The sequence below is a fragment of the Syngnathus typhle genome, linkage group LG20 (assembly GCF_033458585.1).
Source record: "Syngnathus typhle isolate RoL2023-S1 ecotype Sweden linkage group LG20, RoL_Styp_1.0, whole genome shotgun sequence".
Lineage (NCBI taxonomy): Eukaryota > Metazoa > Chordata > Actinopteri > Syngnathiformes > Syngnathidae > Syngnathus > Syngnathus typhle.
The window spans coordinates 7,303,487-7,322,752 of NC_083757.1; the positions used below are offsets into that span (position 1 = coordinate 7,303,487).

A 19,266-nucleotide genomic window follows, 5' to 3' on the forward strand; every position below is an offset into this window, starting at 1 on the left:
GCACCGTCGATGGTCAGCGGCAGGTGTTGGGTGTGACCCTTCCGGAAGTCCACAACAATCTCCTTGGTCTTGTCGACGTTCAGCAGGAGGTTGTTGTCCCTGCACCACGTGGTCAGAAGGTCAACCTCCAGCCTGTATTGAGTCCCGTCTCCCTTGGTGATGAGACCCACCAGAGTCGTGTTGTCAGCAAACTTCACTATACGGTTGTCGCTGTAGATTGCAGTGCAGTCATGCGTCAGGAGGGTGAAGAGCAGCGGACTGAGCATGCAGCCTTGGGGGGCCCCCGTGCTCAGCGTGATGCTGGCGGAGATTTTGTCGCCAACACGTACTACCTGTGGCCTCTGACAGAGGAAGTCCAGTAGCCAGTTGCAGAGGTATGTACTGAGGCCCAGCGTGTCAAGTTTGCTGATGAGGCGTTGTGGCACAATGGTGTTGAAGGCAGAACTGAAGTCCACAAACAGCAATCTCACATACGAGTCCCTTCTCTCCAGGTGGGTGAGGGCCGAGTGGAGGGCAGAGCAGATGGCATCCTCAGAGGACCGTTCGGCTCGGTACGCAAACTGGAAGGGGTCAATGGTGGGGGGGAGAACGGATCGGATTTGCTCCATGACAAGCCGCTCAAAGCACTTCATGATGATGGGCGTAAGTGCCACGGGGCGGTAGTCATTGAAGCAGGACGGAGCGGGTTTCTTCGGCACAGGTACGATGGTGGCAGCTTTGAAACACGACGGGACGATGGCCTGCTGCAGGGAAGTGTTAAAGATGTCTGTGAAGACATCCGTCAGCTCACCAGCGCAGTCCTTCAGCGCTCGACCCGGGATGTTGATAGCGGCAAGCGCCCTCCTCACGCTGTCGGCGGAGAGGCACAGGGGCAGCTCGTGTGAAGGGGGAGTGGCCTTCAGCGGGCAAGTGCTGTTCTGAGCGTCGAAGCAAGCAAAGAAGCGGTTAAGGTCATTGAGCAGACGGACGTCTCCTTCACAGCTCTGCGGCGCGGGCTTGTAGTCCGTGATGGTCTGAATGCCCTGCCAAAGGCTCCGTGCATCCCTGCTGTCCTTGAAGTGGTAATTTTGCAAGAGAACGCCCTCTTCGCTTCTTTGATGCCCCGGGACAGGTCGGCCCTCGCAGTCCTCAAGCCAGCCTCATCCCCCGCTCTAAAGGCTTTGTCCCTGGCCCTCAGCAGCCTGAAGACAGCACCTGTCAGCCATGGCTTCCGGTTAGCCCGAGTGACGATGGATTTTGAGAGAGTCACATCATCAATGCACTTCCTGATGTAAGAGGAAACAGAGTCAGTATACTCCTCAATGTCTGTCCGATCGTCGCAAGTGGCAGCCCTCCTAAACATGTCCCAGTCAGTAGAGCCAAAGCAGTCACGCAGTGCATCAGAGGCACAAAGGATCGCGATACGATATTTGTCGATATCTTAAAGCCTGCTGTGATTCATTCACGATACATCACGATATAGTGCTCCACGATCGATATTTTTATTTCATTTGTTTTAATAAAAAATATAGAACAATATCCTGATTTATAACAATTCTTACGCAAAATCAACAAGGTACTGCAAACTCTTTATTTAGGAAATTACAAGAGTATTGTTGTATACAAAGTGCTTATTTTAACACTGAACTTTATCAAATTCCGATATTTTTTCTCATATAAGTAAAGAAAAATGAATATTCTTTCTTTTTTTGTAATACCATTAACTTTAAAGTGCATTACTGAACTATTTATTTACAATAATTTTAATTGTCCGTTGAGCCATCTTTTCTTTGGAATCCAAAGTGCTTCCAAATGAATGACTTGAAGCCCAAAGGGGAGCGAATTTCCTCGTCTTCTTGGACACTAGCCATAGCACCAGCCCAGGAGCCGCGTACTAGTTGTCGACTCCCCTTTCACGTGCCTGCTCTGCTCACAACACAACGCCGCGCACTGCTCGCTGCTCCCGGAAAGAGGAAGCAAGCAACAATGAACTGGATTTCAAAATAAAGTCGCGTCTAATGTCCGAGGTCAAACACGGCGATATAAATCGATGTTTACGTTTAGCATCGATGCCAATAAATTGTATAGCATTATATCGATTAATCGATGTGTATCGATGAATCGTTACACCCTTACTAAATATCTGTATACACTCCCGCTCTTTTTATTTGGATTTGCCCTACCCACAATTTGTGAGACAAGCCCCTAAGGAAGGGAGGGGGAAAGCATGTGGGGTTTGCCTTGTAAGGAAATAAGAACATGTGGGAAGTGGACTGAATAGAAAAGAAACCTTTGACCTCTAGTCAAAACATAGCAAGGGATGTTTTACAACATTGTGTAGGATGGGACAAGCTAGGTTATTTATTACTGGTTATATACATTCCAACCTAATCCTACGATCAAGATAGTTAGGAAAACCCTGACTTTAATGGTCACTTGGAGGTTCATCTGGGGTGCAAGACAGCAATGAGGCATGTTGTCTAACAAAGTGGTTGTTAGAAAGGAACTGTCTCGGTAGATGTCTTCTTTTAGCTGAGTTGTCAGCTGCGTCTTGTCTGACCAAGCCGTAACTTTTCTCTTCTGTGGTACATCATAAAAACAGCAAAGCCAAACACCAAGCATATATTGCAGTAATATTGCGGTAAAGAATTGATTAGAGAACGCATAATAACATATATATACATTTTTCTAACACACTCATTCATGACAGTGGGATTTTTGTAACGAACTTTCTTGCATGCACTTTTCAATCAAACTGAAGAGCCTTTTTTTCTTTTTTGTTGACAAACATCATCCTCACTCAGCTGGCTGAGCTGCAGTGGCACATAAACAGCAACAGCTGCACCCATAAGTGATTTACTTCACTTAAAACAGTCATGTCTAGTCCAGCCCGCGGGCCATCAGCTTTAATACGGCCCGCAGCTTCGGTCTTATAATGTACGTATATATGGCTCACCTGCATTGTCAAACAGAAGAAAAAAACCCTCATGAAACTTGAAACTGTAATTCCCCATTTTACCAAATGGTGGCAGCACCACTTTAATAATATCAGTCTCTGCATCCGTGCGGAGAAGCCCTCTCTGCTCATTTCTGCCATAGCGACTGCAAAGAAAACGAGGAAAGTTGATATTGACGGCCGTCGCTTTCAAGAGAGATGGAATAACCTAATATAGACTTCTATATCAGGTTACAGAAATAACCACACTTCACACGGATCAATTGTTTAAAACAAAGCAATACAACTTCTGTACATTATTTATACAACTTATAGTTTGGTTAGGGTTTAATATTTCATATTTGATGGTGAGGACAAGCGGTATAGAAAATTATGGATGGATGGATGGATGGATGGATGGATGGATGGATGGATGGATGGATGGATGGATGGATGGATGGATGGATGGATGATGGATGGATGGATGGATGGATGGATGGATGGATGATGGATGGATGGGTGGATAATGGATGGATGGGTGGATGATGGATGGATTTAATATTTGCTTCTATATTAGGTCTTTGGAATAACCTAATATTGACTTCTATATCAGGTTACAGAAATAACCACACTTCACAAGTACGGATCAATGGTTGTGTAAGCAACAAACACTTCTGTACATTATTTATACAACTTACAATATGGTTTTGGGTTTAGTATTTCATATATCTCGGTATCTCCACGGGAGGGGCGGGGGCGTCAACTTTTCATAAATGTAAATGAGTTATGACGTAATTGGTCACATGGCGTGTCGTGCAGGGCGAGTGATGTTTTTTCTTTCTTTATTTTTGCGTGTGCATGCTCGTGTGCGTGAGTGCATGTGTGTCTCTGCTTCTTGGATCTTTGCTGCGACACGCGTGACGGGTTGATGCGACACCGCCAGGTAAGAAGCCGGGAGGACACTTCGACAACTTGTCGCACCGCCAATCGGGTCCATTTGGAACAACTCGATGTAGCAACAGTCAACTTTGAGCTTCGGCCGCCCGCTGGTTCGGTTAACGTCTGAGCTCCACTGTAGCGATTGCGGGCTCCGGGGTGGGAGTACTTGTGTCGTCACGGCTCTGTCTTTTCCACTTTGGCCGTGTCCCCCCGCCCCCGTGGTGACCCCTACCGCTCGCAGGCGAAAGTGCAGCCTGACCGTCAGACGCGTAGCGTGGATGGCGAGGAGGCTAACTTGTTTAGCCTGAAGGATTGTGACGAACCGCTCCGGGTCAGCTCTGGTCCTGCTCGGGTTGTTTGACCGTCTGAGTTTAGCGCTCGCTCGAGTGCTTTTCGTCCGCCTCCTGCCGGACGCCAGCGTGTGACGATGCTAAGCTAACATCACACAGCGGGGTCATCTGAGGTAAACTGCCTGTATGTCTTGTCCTGCTTATTGTGTGTCCTTTCTCGTTTGTGTTTCTTCTTGCGTCGGTTTGCGCTTATCGAGCTTTGTCTATTTTTGTGTATTCGTGTTTTACTGTCGTGTCAGATATATATTCTTGTGTGTATATTGGATGTGCGTGTCATTTTGTCTCGTGGCGGTCAGCAGCCGTGGCAGTGGTGGAAAAGTGTTCATTTGAACTTGTGAACGTGGTGCAGGTGACAGACGTCCTCCCCAGTCGTCTTCTTGGGGCCGGCAGGACTTGAGCATCGGGAAACGTGTGACAAGGCATGCCTATCTGTCAACGGCTGCCTTGTCCACCCTACATTGGACCCAGGAATTGTTTGAAAAACATCTGACGGGAATGTCGTCAGTGCGCAACGGTATCGCTCAGTTTCTCCACTTGAATTGCGTTCAGCGAGGAGATTGAGTTCGTTTTGCTCCGCTTTTGTTGTTGGGACATTTTCCAGGGGAGAATTAGGCGTGTCTCGCACATGGTTGAGAAGCAGGCTCAAAACTTTCCGTGCTGTTATTTCACCCCCCACTCCCGACGCACCCGCCACCGAAATGTGAAATATTTTTCCTATTTTGGGGCACTGATCACTTCCTGCTGTGTTTAGCCGTCGCTCGCGTCAGCCTTTCATCTTGTGACATGCTTGTGCATTGGGATGGCGGCCAATCAGATGGCACTGCTCCTTGTGGTGGAGGCATGTGAAGCTTTCTGCTTTCCCTGCTTTCTCCGGTACGGATTTTTGGGAGCCCGCGCGCAGAATGTGTTGAAGTTGACGCCGGGGAAGAGTCCAAAACAGCCTAAAGCTGCAGGTCAAGCCAAAGCTTTTCTGAGTTACTCTTCTGGTTGTCAAATACGGCGGATCTAAGATGGCATCTTCTATACTGAGCATCTGCACTTGTTGCTGATGCCAAGAAGCCCGCTGATTATTTTCTTTCCTAGCCAAGCAAAATCGCAGTTGGCGACTTTGAAGGCTGTTTAGCGACCGACTCGCCGCCGTTCAGGGTGCTGATCCCGCGCCTTGGCCACGCCCCCTTTAACGAAACAGACATCATGCCTGTTGAGCACAAACAGCCAACTGTTGGCAAGCTGCCGCCGTTTGCAGATAAACCCGTTTCAGCCAAAGCGCCCGAAGGCAGCCGAGGAGCTAAAACTAAGGAACAATCTGCCCTCAGATCTCACAAGATGGCGGCCACGGCTTAATGCGTCTTGAGCGGGTGTGTCGGGCTTGGACCTAATCTCCACTCGGCCCTCACCTTCACGCAGGATCTCAAAGATCACACGGTGTCGAAGATCACATGACCGGCCCAAAAGTTCTGAAGGCTTCTCCATAGCAACGCAAAACAATGGAAACATCGCAGTCAATCTTGTCTGACCTGGACAAGTGAAAGCAGAACCATTGCGTCTGAAATGCTGCCATCACTATGAAATCACGCTGTCCCAATTTTGAACAATGCCATAGAAATGGATTTTTTTCAATTTTTTATTTTTTTCAAAATCTGATTTGCGCGTTTTGCTTTGTGTTCCCACAGCCTCGTTAAGACGTGCACGACGACAGGCCCCGCCCACTGGTATTGCGCTCCTCCCCTTTGAGGAAGTTTGGTAAGTACGCAGCATCGTCTTTACGGCTGAGATCACGCCATTTTGCGGCTCCCGTGTTTTCCGAGCGCCCTCACTCCACTCCGTCTTGGCATCTCGACCCGTTTCCACGGAAACCACCCCTCTACGTGTGTGTGTGAGTGCACGCGCCTTTTGTATGTTTTTTTTTTTTTTTTAATGGTGTCTTTTTTTGGTCTTACCTGCCAACAAGCAAATTTCAGCTCAGTGAGATCCAATCACTTTCTCGGTCATAGCTTTGCGTTTTGTGAGGGCCAATCGTTTCCTATGTGATGTCACACGTTGCCATGGTAACCTCAACACAGCCCCAAATAAGAGCGTGTTCTTGCTCATCTCTCCAGCGTGCCAAGTGGTAATGAAAGAGCCCGAGCGACTCCAAATGATCAAAAGATGTTTTTGGGGCCCTGAAGGCTCATCGTCTTCCTCTGCCTCTTCAAAGCGGCCAGCTTCCAGCGACCTTCCTCCGGCGTGTCTGCCAATCAGTTTACGTCTCTTGCTGGGCGTCAACTCCAGCGATGGCGCCCTAAAGACAAAAAAGAATCCAAACTGTGTGCAAATCGAGCTGAAATGGACGCGGCCGGGCTCGCTTGAAAGTTAAAATGCCAGACCCAGATGTTCAGAGTGCTTCGAGTCCACAAAATGCTGCGACAGGGTGTTTCCTCACCCAAGGGGCAAATTTGACTTTGAGCTGGCGCAATTTGCACTTGCTGCCTTGAGATGGCGCTCATATGACCTGCGCCTTCTAACGCCCCAGTGTTCTTCCCATTGGGATCCAAAAGCGGGCTGGAAAATGATGCCAAGATGGAAAGAAAGGAGGGGCTTGGTGCGGTCAGCATCTGTGCCATGTCTGCAGTGACGTCTCTCTTTCTCTTGGGCAGGTCTGGGTTGATCCCTCGCAAAATCCCCCTTGGCTGATATTGGGCTCTGGTGCTGGTGCCAAGCAGAGCCTGGATCGGAACGCCACCGCGCTCACCCCGCGTCTCTCACTCGGGACCCTGCACAAGAAGCACTCACAGCCCTCGTTGGCCCCGATGAGCACGATGCCCGTTAGCAGAATGTCGGCCACCCCCTGCATGGTCCGAGGGCTGACTGACTCCAAGAAAGTGCCAGATGTGGAAATGTCATCTGATAATCTGACAGGCGAGTACGAGCCTTGTGAGAAAAGCCACGGCCGCGAGAAAGCGGCTGGTCCGGACCGAGACAACCTCTGCCCTGAGAAGGCGTCAGACGAGGAGCGGGAAGTGTGCCAGTCGCAAGGCTACCAGTGCAAATGCTGCCCGTTCCGGTGTCGGAACCTTCAAGTCTTCACAGAGCATGTGGACTCCAGCCACCCCGATGTGATTCTCAATCCACTTTATCACTGCGCCATCTGCGACTTCAACGCCACCAAGTATGAGCTTCTCGCAGAGCACAACAGGAGCCTTCATCCTCACGAGAGCAATTTTGAGTTCAAGAGGATCAAGAAGAACAGTCAGATCATCTTGGAGCAGACCATCCAGTTCCAGGGGGAAGAGCGATCGGGAAGCGACGACCGATCGGGAAGCGACGACCGATCGGGAAGCGACGACCGATCGGGAAGCGACGACCGATCGGGAAGCGACGGCCGATCGGGAAGCGACGGCCGATCGGGAAGCGACGGCCGATCGGGAAGCGACGGCCGATCGGGAAGCGACGGCCGGTCCGGAAGCGACGGCCGGTCCGGATGTGACACTCGTGTGCTCCTGCCTGGCTTACACCCCGCAGCAGATTGGCCAAACTCCGACCAGGCCCTCCACGGCAGTGAGCGAATCTCCGAGCCCCAGGATCCCAGCCCGACGCGTGACGTCATCGTGGCTGAGCCCTCGGTCCTCCGAGATCCGTCCCATGTAACCCCCGTGCTCCAGCGCCCGCCTAATTATGACTATCAAGCCCAAGTGGCCGTTCCTCTCCACAGTGCCGAGTACAACCCTTCCTTGGACCACAACCCTACTCTCATGGCCTCCTTCAATAAGTTCCCTTACCCGACGCATGCCGAACTGTCCTGGCTGACAGCCGCCTCCAAGCACCCGGAGGAGCAAATCAAAGTTTGGTTCACCGCTCAGCGGCTCAAGCAGGGAATCACGTGGTCCCCGGAGGAGGTGGAGGAGGCCAGGAAGAAGATGTTCAATGGCTCCATCCCGGCTCTCCATCACACGTTCACAGCCTCATCTCGGGGCCTCGCCCCTCGGCCGGGTTCTGACCGTGTCCACTTGACTACCACAGGAGCTGGCGTCGGCTCCGCTCACGCGCTCAAACGCCCCCCGACGACTCCTTGCGGTCCCGAGTCCAAGCGACCTGTAATGACAGTCACCCCGAGTCGAGGAGGCCCTAATGAGGAAAAAAAGCGCCAGCCTGTGGCTGCGCTGGCCGGTGTGGCCCCATTTGCAACGGACGTGACAAAGTGGTCCACTCTACTGACGTCAACCTCCTCTTCTTCATCGCTACGCGCCCAGGGCAATCTTCCCTCTTGGTCGGCAAAAGCCAAAGCTGTAGTGTCACTGCCATCCATGGTCTTTCCAGAGTCCTTAACAAGGCCTACGATTGCGCCACTGCCCATCTTTGCCCCACCCTTTAAAAGCTCGCTCCTGATGCCCTGTCTTTCCAATGAGACGCTTCCCAACACCGCCAATATGACGTACCCAAGTTTACCTTCGTTTGTCACCCCTCGCCCCCCTGTTATCCGTTCCGTACACACGCCAGCCAAATTCCCCGCCGGCTTTCCACAACTGGACCCGAGTGCCCAAGATGAAGGCGGTGCCCAAGCCGAAGGGACGCACGGCGAGTCTTTGAGCGCTCTTGGCCAGTCCCCCCTTGTCCACTCTCAGCACGAGTTGTCGGTTCCCGCTCACTTCCTGCTGCCAGAAAGAATGAAGGGCAAGACGACGCAGCAGCTGGAGATCCTGGAGGAGCACTTCCAGAAGAACAGCCTTGTCTCTCGCACCGACACCGACCGTCTAGCTGTCGCCACCGGGCTGTGCCGCAGCCAACTGGACGGCTGGTTTGCCGATCGCCGGGCGCTCCGGGACAACCTGGAACTGGCGCTCCTCGGCTCGATGGGCGCAAAGAGGTCCACTGAGGTGGACCGGGATGCAACGCTGGCCCCGAGCGAGAGTTTTGGTGCAGCCAATCCCAAAAGTGGCTCTGTGCCTTTAGGCCGCTCCCTTCCTCCTCTCAACGATCACTTTGCTCCAAGTGAAGGGGCGGCTCCGTCTGAGATTTGGCCCGGACTGGCCTGTGTGGACCTGGCGCGCTGGTTCCGCGACAGTCGCTCAACGCTGCACGCCCAATTCTTCCACAATGGCAGACTGAATGCCGGTGCGGGGATGCTGGACAAAAGCCCCCGTGAGCGCTGCCAGCTTCTGGAGGCGGAGCCGGGCTGGCTGACAGAAGCGCGTGCTAACGGCCTCAGCGCGCTGCAGCACGGCGAGCTACAAGAGCGTCTTGCCGGCAGGTAGCGTATCTGCACTTCTTTGGCAAGTCGATGGCTTCCTTCTGCAGCCGCGATTATCCGTCAGAGTCCGCTTGAGGTCCGACTGATTGATAAATGTCTGAAGGAAGTTGATAACTAACCGATAGCTTACCTGCTGCCAAGCGCTCGTCTTGCCAAGAGTCCAAAATTTCACCAAATGGCTCATTAGGTAGTCGGTGTTTGTATGACATGCATGCCAGCACCGTATTGTTTTCCCAATTCAATCGAGTCCTTCCTTTTTTTTTTTTTGATCTGTTTTGAGACAATTCAATTCCTGAAAGCGGCTGAATTTGGCATCTGATTTTAGGATTTGGAGCATTTTGCTCCACTTTGTGCGAGAGCGCGTACGCAAAGTTCAGACAAAGCGGATATGCCCAAAATAGCAACAGTGGGTGTGGGCCCCCCCACTGTCAAAGCGTCACTTTGACATTTTTTTTTGCAGTTTCTCATCAGGCACAGAAAAAAAGCTTCACACTGGGGGAAAAAAAGCATTGCCATTTTGGATGTTCTCGTGCCGTTCTGTCTGCTGAGCTTGCCCATGTGGTTCACTGTTGTCTTTGACTAGTTCAGGGGTCGGCAACCTTTTTTACTCAAAGAGCCATTTGGGACCGCCCCCCAATGAAAAGAAAGCCCCCGGAGCCACAACCCATTTTGACATCATTATATATATATTATGCATGTATATATTATGCTATGTACAAAAAACTATTGCATTTATGAAAATGAAATCAACGAACTGCTGCAGAGAACACAATTCTATTTCTGCATGTAACAAAAAGCATTTTACACTTGGTTGATGCTTAATTTCAAATAAAATACCCGGTGTCTACTTGAGTCCTCGTATTTAAGAAATAAAAATCCAAACTTACCCAACCCACTGATCAAAAAATGCAAACAGCCTGCAGTCACCTGTCTTCTTATTTATGAGATAAAAATCCAAACCTATCCAAATATTATCCACCAGCACTGAACGAACAATGCAAACCAAAAAAATGCGCAGTCTGCTTCTGTCCCATTGCGTGTACTGGAGTGTGCAGCCACTTGTCCTCCTGAAATAAAAAAAAAAAACGACTACTTCACTTAATATATAGTTATCACGCTGGTAGTGTGCTGGAAAAACGCCGGCTGCCAGACGTGAGGGACACCAGGAATTCAAATGTCGCACATCGGCTGATGTGACGCGTATTTTGGGCGGTAAAAATATTAAAAATGTTTAATCTTAATGTTACAAGTTTACCATAATCTTCAAATTCAAAATTCTATTTTGAAATGAACAAACTAAAAATAAAATTAGATTTTTATAAAATACTCATTATTTTCCAAAGTCACAGGGAGCCACAGCAGAAGGATGAAAGAGCCACATGTGGCTCCGGAGCCACGGGTTGCCGACCTATGGCCTAGTTGGTCCATGCTGCCTCGCTTGACATTAAATTTGCCTTGGATTTTGTTTCTTGGGTCTTGTTTGCAGGTGCGAATAACAACAGTCGTCCTTTTGCATCGAGTGCTGGACAAATGGCGACGACACATTCCCATCATCCGCCGGCTCCTCAGCGGGGTGAAGAGTCTCCGCCCACCCAAGGATGTCTGACAGAAGGGTTAGCTGGCGTGCCTAACGTGTGCTAACACTTCCTTAGGTTGCGTCTAGAGTTCATGTCGGCGTTGGGGCTGGCAGCCTTTTTGATTACCCTATGTGCTGATTGATGCTAACTTTGGGACCTTTTTTTGGGGAGAGGGTTGCCATGGAGACTGAACTGCAACACATTTTCCTGGAAGTAGATGTAGCCACTCCCACTCGTGTGTGTGTGTGCGTCTGCGTGTGCTTGTCAGTGCGCATGAAAGACTGTCAGCAAGCATTGTGTGTGATTCTTTTGTTCTTAAATGGCCTGTTTCCACTGGTTTTACAAACAAAAGAATGCACACACACACACAGCATTTGGCAATAGTTGTGAACGGCGCCTGGACTTGCGCCCGCCTAGTGCTATTGTTGAGCGTCACATTCAGTCGGACTGAAGCCTCCTCCACCTACCCATAAGCGAAGCCGCACCACAGACTTTTTGGAAGTGTTCAGCAGCGAGGTGCTGTTTTGTTGTCATGTTTGGGCCTCCATCATCTTGGACTACACGCGGCAACATGTTTGCCACATGGGGGTAAAGCACCACTTTCGTGTCCTTTGACATGATGAATGTCAAAGACCTCTCGGTTGCAATTGCTTGTAGTCCTGTCTAGAAGTCAAGACAGGACAACATGAATGTAAGCTAATGCAGTGGTCCCCAACCTTTTTTTGCGCCACGGACCGGTTACATGTCAGAAATATTTTCGCGGACCGGCATTTATATAAATAATACATTTATATAAATAAATAATACATTTATAATAAATATATAAATACGATTAAATAAAATGAGACGACTGACATAAAACCAAGTACAAATGACAAAAATAAAACTCACCATTACGTTGGATTAGTGCAGTGCTTCTCAAATAGTGGGGCGCGCCCCCCTTGCTATACCTGGGGGGGCGCGTGTGACCCTGGGGAACAGGCTTTTTTTTTGGCAGTACTAGAATAAAGTGTAATTGCGCATTTTCCCAGCAGGGGGCAGTGGCGCTCTCATTGTTACTTCTGTGACGTTTGCGACAGTGCAACATTTTACGACTTACAAGACAAGTTAGGATAGTCACGGTGGGGGGGGGCGCGAATAGTTTTCTTCTTGCTAGGGGGGGCGTAACAGAAAATAATTGAGAAGCACTGGATTAGTGGGAGCACTGAGTTTGTTTCTCAGAAACGAGCCGGTCCCATCTAGACGTAATCGGAGACAATGACGCCCGAAGTGATTAAGGTTTGTCTTTTATTGCAGTATGCTTGGTCTCCATGTGTTGAAGCAGTTTTGAATGCTTCATTGCCTGGTTAGTTAGCCTGTCGCCACATATTAGCTTTGCGGGCTCGACTGGGGAAACATGTCACGTGACCGGGACGAGTGTCTTGACCTGAATTAATTGATCGTCGATTAAAAAAAATCCGTGCGGTTTGGCGGCCCGGTACCAAGTGACCGGTGGTTGGGGACCACTGAGCTAATGCACGTGTGCGAGTAAGGACCCGATTTTATCCGTTAGCATCTGGAAGAGGCCAGGCCCACCTCTTTTTCCCACGCTTCTTCGATGAGACGACGTTTTTTTCATTGATTCATTGAAAGGTAGAAAGCAGAGGGAAAAGTCCCTTGTCAGCTCCTTCACTTCCCGGACGTTGAAGGGATGCTACCAAGCCGCGGTTGAAATGTCGGAAAAAAAGTTTTGTCTCAGGTGTCGCCTACATTTGTGTGTCCAGGTCAATTTATTGTGATGTCCTCCAATAAAACGCTTTTTACACCACCATCTTGTACTCGCAGTCTGTTAGCGCTGATTGCAGACAATATGTTGATCTCAAGAAGCAGAATGATGTGCTTGTGACGTTTGTCCACCAGAGAGAGCTGTGTGTTCAGCAAATACTAAAGTCAGATGATCTGCGTATGGTTCACTCTGTTCTTGTCAAAGGTCGAAAAGTACAAGTTGTTTTATTTCTCGTGTTTGTCACATTCATCATCAGTTCTAGTCCTTTTGTTTTCCTTGCCCAATCGGCAAAACTCCCCGTCAGTCGGGTCCCGCCGTCTTGACTCACTGGCAGCGTGCATCAGTACCGCTTTGATTGATTTTGAACTTGTGCATTGATCACGTACGCGCGCAGCTGCTAGCATGTTAGCTTCTAAATAACTTTGAGCGAGTCAGGGAACAAAAAGGAGACGCAAAGACAAAACCATCAAAGGCGGTACCAGTTGAAGGTAATTTTGTTGCCGGTAGACGAGTTTGTCACGAGTGTGCTTTGATGGCGCAGACTTGATATGTCACTGGGGAGTCTCGCTCGGCGTCTCTGCGATGATGATGATCACGCTTCCTGTCAGGACGGCAGCGCTTGGCTGGCACGCAGCCCGCTTTCATCCGTCAGCGTTTGAAATTGTCAAAGAAAAAAAAACAACCTAAAGCGTCTCGCTGCCTTTTCTCCGTTTGGCCTCGGGAGCCCGCCGGAGGTCCACCACGCCATCTCTGAGACGACGTCCTGTCACGTGAGGGCCGGTCACCGACGCCTATGTGTCGGCATCGGATGCGTCACGTCATCCTGGTTGACTCCGACGGGGCCCGGGCTCCTCCGGGAATTGGCTCGGCACTCGGGGAACGTCAGCAAAAGACAAATGCTTAGTGGGAAGTGACAGGCTCAAACAGCGCTTTGAAAATCGGCAGCCGCTTGCTGAGTTAATGCAGGTTAATGCCGACGCTATACATCAAACAACATGTTGACACGTATACGCGCGTCATTCTTACACACTGGCTTAGCGTTAGCGCTCACAGGCGCCTTGAAACCTGTAGCTGTTTGCACACCTGTTCTTCTCCGATACGTTTTCACCACTGGGAAATTGGATTTGTTCCTAACTTGCTTAGCTGCGCGCTGTCTGTCGAGTGAAATCAGAAATTGGTTCAAACAAGAGACAGGGGAGACGACTGAGTAGCTTTTCAATTATCTTTGAAAACAACCCGGGGAGCGGCCAAAGCCAACGAGTCGAATATTGTGCTGATAATAGCTTCAGCGTGCAGAAAAAGATGACTACAATCTGGCGTCGGACTTCTGTCAAGTGCTTTTTGTTGCATTTGACAGCCAGCCATCTGTATTACTCTCATCGTGATATTTCTATTTTCTTCTTGACAGTCCTGTGAGATGGTCATGCCGCTCCCGTTCCGACAATTCCTGACGCAGGAACGTGGCCTCGCAGGTAAAAAGAGAACCCATTGCAAATTTGAGCAGATGAAGGCAAGCACAAAAAAGCCCAACAAGGACAAGCAAGTGCTTTCCCACGTTGGCGTCTACTCTGGCAATTGTCGGTGTCCTCATCTTGTCTTGTTGTCAAATGTTCTGTCACCCGATGGTGATAGTAACTTGGATGGTGCGAAACCATCCAAGAGTGCTTGCAAAGGGAGTGAATGTTTTGTTTTGGCAAAGAACCAGGCCAAATACTTACTGTTTACAAAAACCCTGACACCCAAGCAACCTTTCCGACTTCAGCACTTGGCTGGTTCCAACCTTGAGAAAAGCTGGAGAAGAAGCCCGGACGGACGTCAGGTGGCTGCCACCAAGTGTCCCGCCGCACCGAGCGAGTCTGCGCTCACGTTTGACACTCGGATTGGTTTGGGCCAGGAGACTCTTCCTGGATCACGTCTTCCCGCCGCTGGTGGTCACCTTCGCCGGCCGCTCGCTCTCGGGCTTCCTGCCCTTGCTGTTGGCAGTCGTCGAAGGGGTCCTTCCCCTCCGCCGCCCGACGTCCAACCTCAGAGAACCACTGGCGGATTTGTTGCTCGCTCATGTCCGACTTGGCCGCCAAATCGTTCAGGTGCTCCTCGCTCACAACTGGCCGCTGGAGGAAGTAGGCTCTTAGGAAGGCCTTGCCGCTTTTGCCCTGTGAGGACAAACACACAATGGGCACAAGTTACTTGCTTGGCAAATATTTGCCTTAACTTGGCGTCAGCTCGGTCGTGACCGTCGTGTTGTCCGTCAATTTTGCACTTGGAATTTTGGCCAAAGGCCCATTGGAGATGGCTCAACACTACTTGGAGACACGGGCAAGACTTTGCTGCCCTTACGCACCTTGCCAGGCATCTGTACGTCCTGTTTGCCAGCGTATGGCCGTCGCGTCCTCCTGGACCAACCACGGAAACGCTTCCTGGACTTCCTCGGCGTCCTTGCGGTTCCATCCGGCGAGGCCTCGTCCACCTGCAAAACACAAACGGTAGGTAGCTGGCATTTGCTCGCTGGCTCGATCTGGAGCTGGTTGTTTCCCAACCTTGCCGCCGTGGTAGTGGTCAAACCACTTGAGGTTGCTGTTCTTGGCAGCGTAGCGTGTGTCCCCAAACCAGTTGACCACGTAGTTACGAGGCAGGCCACAGTCCTGCGCCATCTTGTCATACTCTTGGGCTGTGGGCCAACGCGAGCGCACAAAAGCTTTCTTCAGAATGTCCAGCTGCGCCGGAGTTTTCTTCAGAACTCTCCGGCCAGCGGGGGGCATGGTTTCTTCGGCTTCACCAGCTTCTTTTCCGGTTTCTCCGACTTCCCCCTTGCCCCCCTTGCGCCTGTCGCTGAACCAGGCATCCACCTCGCGACGTGTCAGTTTGGTCTGTGCCCGCAAGCGTGTGAGCTCGTCGTCGGACGGCGTGTCACATTTGTGGAAGCTGGACTCCAGGATAAGGAGCTGACCCGACGTCTTTTCCTTAAACTTCTGTGGTGTGAAGTCCGGGAAGGCGTGGCGTAGTTTGGTGCGGCGGTCCCTGGAGGCGCGGGGCGAGCCCTGGTCGGCTGTTGGCGGGGAGTCGCCCGTGTCGTCGCTGGAGTCTATGACGATGGCGGCGGCGCCTTTGTCGGCGACGGCGCCTTTGTCGGCGACGGCGCCTTTGTCGGCGACGGCGCCTTTGTCGGCGACGGCGCCTTTGTCGGCGACGGCGCCTTTGTCAGCACCTTTGTCAGCACCTGTGTTGGCGCCGACCCGGCCTGCCACGCTGTCGTGGCGCAGGTCCCTGGAGTTCCTCTGGTTGTATCGCGTGTCGCTGAACCACTTCTTGATGGCGCGCTTGGACAGCCCAGTGACCCGCATCAGCCGGGAAATCTCTACGTCGGTAGCGAAGCGCCGCCGGCCGTAGCTGGCCTTCAGTTCTGCTAGCTGCTCTTTGGACTTTTTGGGTTTGAAGGCAGAGTCTAAAATGGTGGATGCCTTTTCCGCAGGCGGCTCGGCAGAGGTGGCTTCTGCACTTTTGGGTTGGGTGGCGGGAGTGACGGTGAGCGTAAGCGGGGCCGCCGCAGGGAGTTTGGCGCCCTCGCCACTGCCCACCTGTGCCAGGACCAGGCCCGGCTGGCCCACGATCTGACACGTCTGGAAGATGTTGGCGGCCATGTTGGCGGGGATGACCGTGATGGTTTGAGGGAGGCTTTGATGGAGCGTCTGGACGGTGCCGTTGGACTTGTTCCGGCGCGCCTCTTCCACCTGCCGCGACAAGCATGTCTCATTGACCTGCACCACTTGCGTCAAAGCTCTGGCTGCGCTTCCACCTCCAAATAAAGAGGTCAAAAGACAGGATCAAATGAACTACCGTCAGTACATTAGACTTGATGCGCTTCGAATCCCGCCTGGCTCTCTAAATGATCTCGGTACGGGCGTGGCTCTGCTTTTTACACAATAATTTGGGACTACGCGGGTGTGTTGCAAATTTGTAAAAACTTTACATTCATGTCATGGGATTTTTACATGGAACCTTTCAAGACATGCTTTTAAGCTTATTTGCTTTGCTTTTTTTCCCTAATACTACTTACATTTAACTTATGATGCAAAAACAAATGTGTGTGGTTTTCTTGCGTGTCTATTGTCTACAACAAATAAAAGGAACGTCTTCAAGCTACGATGAATGTGGCTCTCCCCAGGTTTTGCTGCGTTCATTTCAAGTTCGCAACCGATTAACGCAGTGCTTCTCAATTATTTTGTGTTACGCCCCCCCCTAGCAAGAAGAAAACTATTCGCGCCCCCCCTTCCCCACCGTGACTATCCTAACTTGTCTTGTAAGTCGTAAAATGTTGCACTGTCGCAAACGTCACAGAAGTAACAATGAGAGCGCCACTGCCCCCTGCTGTGAAGATTCGCAATTACACTTTATTCTAGTACTGCCAAAAAAAAAGCCTGTCCCCCAGGAATAGCACCGCGCCCCCTATTTGAGAAGCACTGGATTAACGCCACTGCACCGCCTCTCTCGGCGAGCGCAATACAATGGTCATTGGTGGATCTGGACGGTTGACGGTGAGCACACTACAGACCTCTTCCGGGGTCCAGCTGACGCCATGTTTCAACCTCTGGGCGGAGAACCATACTTTGACGTTCTCCTCGCCAAACTTGGTCTGCGATGCCAGCGCCGCAATCTCTGACGACGACGGGTAGGGAAACCTGTGCGCGGGTCAGCGAGTCAAAACATTGGAAGGATGCCGCCCGACCCCGACCTACCTGTTGTAGGTGCCCAGCAGGAGGACATTGTTGTCCATGGCCACGTTGTAGGACGGGATACTGCTGATGGGAATAAGGAGCTGCCTCTGATTTTGCAACGCGGATAGGACCTGAGCCAGGGTCCCAGCGGGCAGGGTGCCGCCATTGACGTGGAGCACGCTGGGGCCGTTGACCACCAAATTCTGTGGCGGCGGCCCCGCCTGGATTTGCAGTGGTGCAAATACAGGAAGCAGCGAGGGCGCAGCGGTCACGGGGGCCATGGGGCCGGGCGACAGAGCGGGCGATTGGTTGTACTTGTCCATCTCATCGTCGCTCTCCACCTTGATGATGTGTTCGGTGGCCATTTTGTGTGAGGCGGTAAACCTCTTGGGCTCAGCTCGGCTCCTCATGATGGGTGTCTTGCTGAGGGCAATCCCTTTACAACGGGCGTCTTCATCCCACCCGTCATGAGGGCCGACGTCGTCTTCCCGCCACACGTCTTCCTCCCTCTCCGGCGAGTGAGGCCCCGAGGCTGGTTCGTCGCCGTGCGTGGCCGCCGTGTCTGTGAACTGGTCCTGGCCCGGGTGATGGTGCGCGTAGTGAGTCATGAGTGCGTTGTAGCTGCGGTGGCAGAGAGAGAGACAACACAACCTTCTGATTATAGTGTCCCCATGGGCCAGAGCGGACCCACAGATGAGGCTCTTTTGGCCCACGGGCTGCACTTTTGACACCCTTGTTCTCCTCCGCAATTGACTTTACATGCTTTTGCATACTCGAGCCATGCGTGGGCGGGGCCTACCTCCTGGCGTGATAGTGGCACTCTACGCAGATGTACGACGTGTCAGCGACCAAGTCGGGGTGCTCCGGGTCAACGTGCTCAGCAAACAATTGGAGCGTTTTGTAGTCTTTGCAGTCATAGCCTCCCGACGACGGCTCCGAGACGCCGTCGTTCACGCACCGGTCCGCATCGTCTCCGTCTGAGTGCGGCGGCAGCATACATGGCGTGCTGGATTTCCTACGGCTCGCCATGACAACTTCTTGCCCAAGAGCTGCTTCACTTGTGAGCGCCTTGCTGTGGCATCATCACATCCAATGCAGGGCTCAGGGGTTCTGGTCAGGGTTCCATCACCGGATTTTGTTTGACTTCCCAAATTCAATCAAACCAATCAGCTTCATGGACCGACTTCATTCGGGTACACCGGAAGGTGACTGGAAACCATCCCAACAAGTCGAGCCGAAACGAACCCAACTTCTGGTCGTTCGTGCCAGTCTCAAGCAAATTGGGTTTAACTAGCTGCGTTAAAGTTTGCGCTTGCTGTCTGTTTGTGTGTGCGCGCCCGTGCGCGTTTGCGTCAGCAGCTGATAAGCTAGTAGCCTCGGCTAGTTAGCTCGCGGTTAGCCAAGTGTGCATCTCCGCTTGGGCGTCAGTCTCGCTGTCTCACTCTTCGGCTCACCAACGACATGTAGTCCATCAAAGCGAACCAGGCGGAACCGCGAGTGAGCCGCCTAGCGGCTGCGGTCCCGACTCTCTTGTTTTGGGTTGATTTGGCAACGGCGACAGTTAGTGGCAAAAAGACGCTTTGGGTGGTGAAGCCAATGTGATCGCGTACATTTTGAATGGCAGCAACGACAGAGGCTCACGTCCGCTTTGGCCGATGCCGAGTAAAATCTGAAAACTGACGCTCGGCATTGTAAGTCGTGTTTTTATGCGTGAGTATGTTGGTGGTTCTGGTAAAATGTATCAAACGTGCTTTTTTTTCTTCAAAAACCTTCACTAGGAAA

At 51.5% G+C, this 19,266-nt stretch overlaps 2 protein-coding genes across 11 annotated transcripts; one reads left to right on the plus strand and one right to left on the minus strand.

Annotated features, from left to right (window-relative positions):
• Positions 1 to 3,723: 3,723 nt before the first annotated feature.
• On the plus strand, positions 3,724 to 12,006 carry LOC133144487 (zinc fingers and homeoboxes protein 2-like). Of its 10 annotated transcripts, none has more exons than XM_061267221.1 (4): positions 3,724 to 3,857; positions 5,877 to 6,079; positions 6,840 to 9,430; positions 10,917 to 12,006. In XM_061267221.1, the coding sequence occupies exons 3-4, from the start codon at positions 6,993 to 6,995 to the stop codon at positions 10,924 to 10,926; spliced, it is 2,448 nt and encodes an 815-aa protein (XP_061123205.1). In that variant the 5' UTR covers positions 3,724 to 3,857; positions 5,877 to 6,079; positions 6,840 to 6,992; the 3' UTR covers positions 10,927 to 12,006. The 10 variants fall into 10 exon arrangements, 6 of the variants coding, with proteins under 6 accessions (XP_061123205.1, XP_061123203.1, XP_061123207.1 ...); XM_061267219.1 differs by having other exon boundaries at positions 5,877 to 5,946; XM_061267223.1 differs by lacking the exon at positions 3,724 to 3,857 and adding an exon at positions 3,870 to 4,327.
• Positions 12,007 to 13,980: 1,974 nt separating this feature from the next.
• LOC133144485 (zinc fingers and homeoboxes protein 1-like) lies at positions 13,981 to 19,127 on the minus strand. The gene is made up of 6 exons (XM_061267215.1): positions 18,284 to 19,127; positions 17,506 to 18,105; positions 17,322 to 17,448; positions 15,310 to 16,500; positions 15,114 to 15,239; positions 13,981 to 14,925 (listed from the first exon to the last, which is right to left on the minus strand). The coding sequence occupies exons 1-6, from the start codon at positions 18,511 to 18,513 to the stop codon at positions 14,635 to 14,637; spliced, it is 2,565 nt and encodes an 854-aa protein (XP_061123199.1). The 5' UTR covers positions 18,514 to 19,127; the 3' UTR covers positions 13,981 to 14,634.
• Between the last annotated feature and the right edge of the window lie 139 nt (positions 19,128 to 19,266).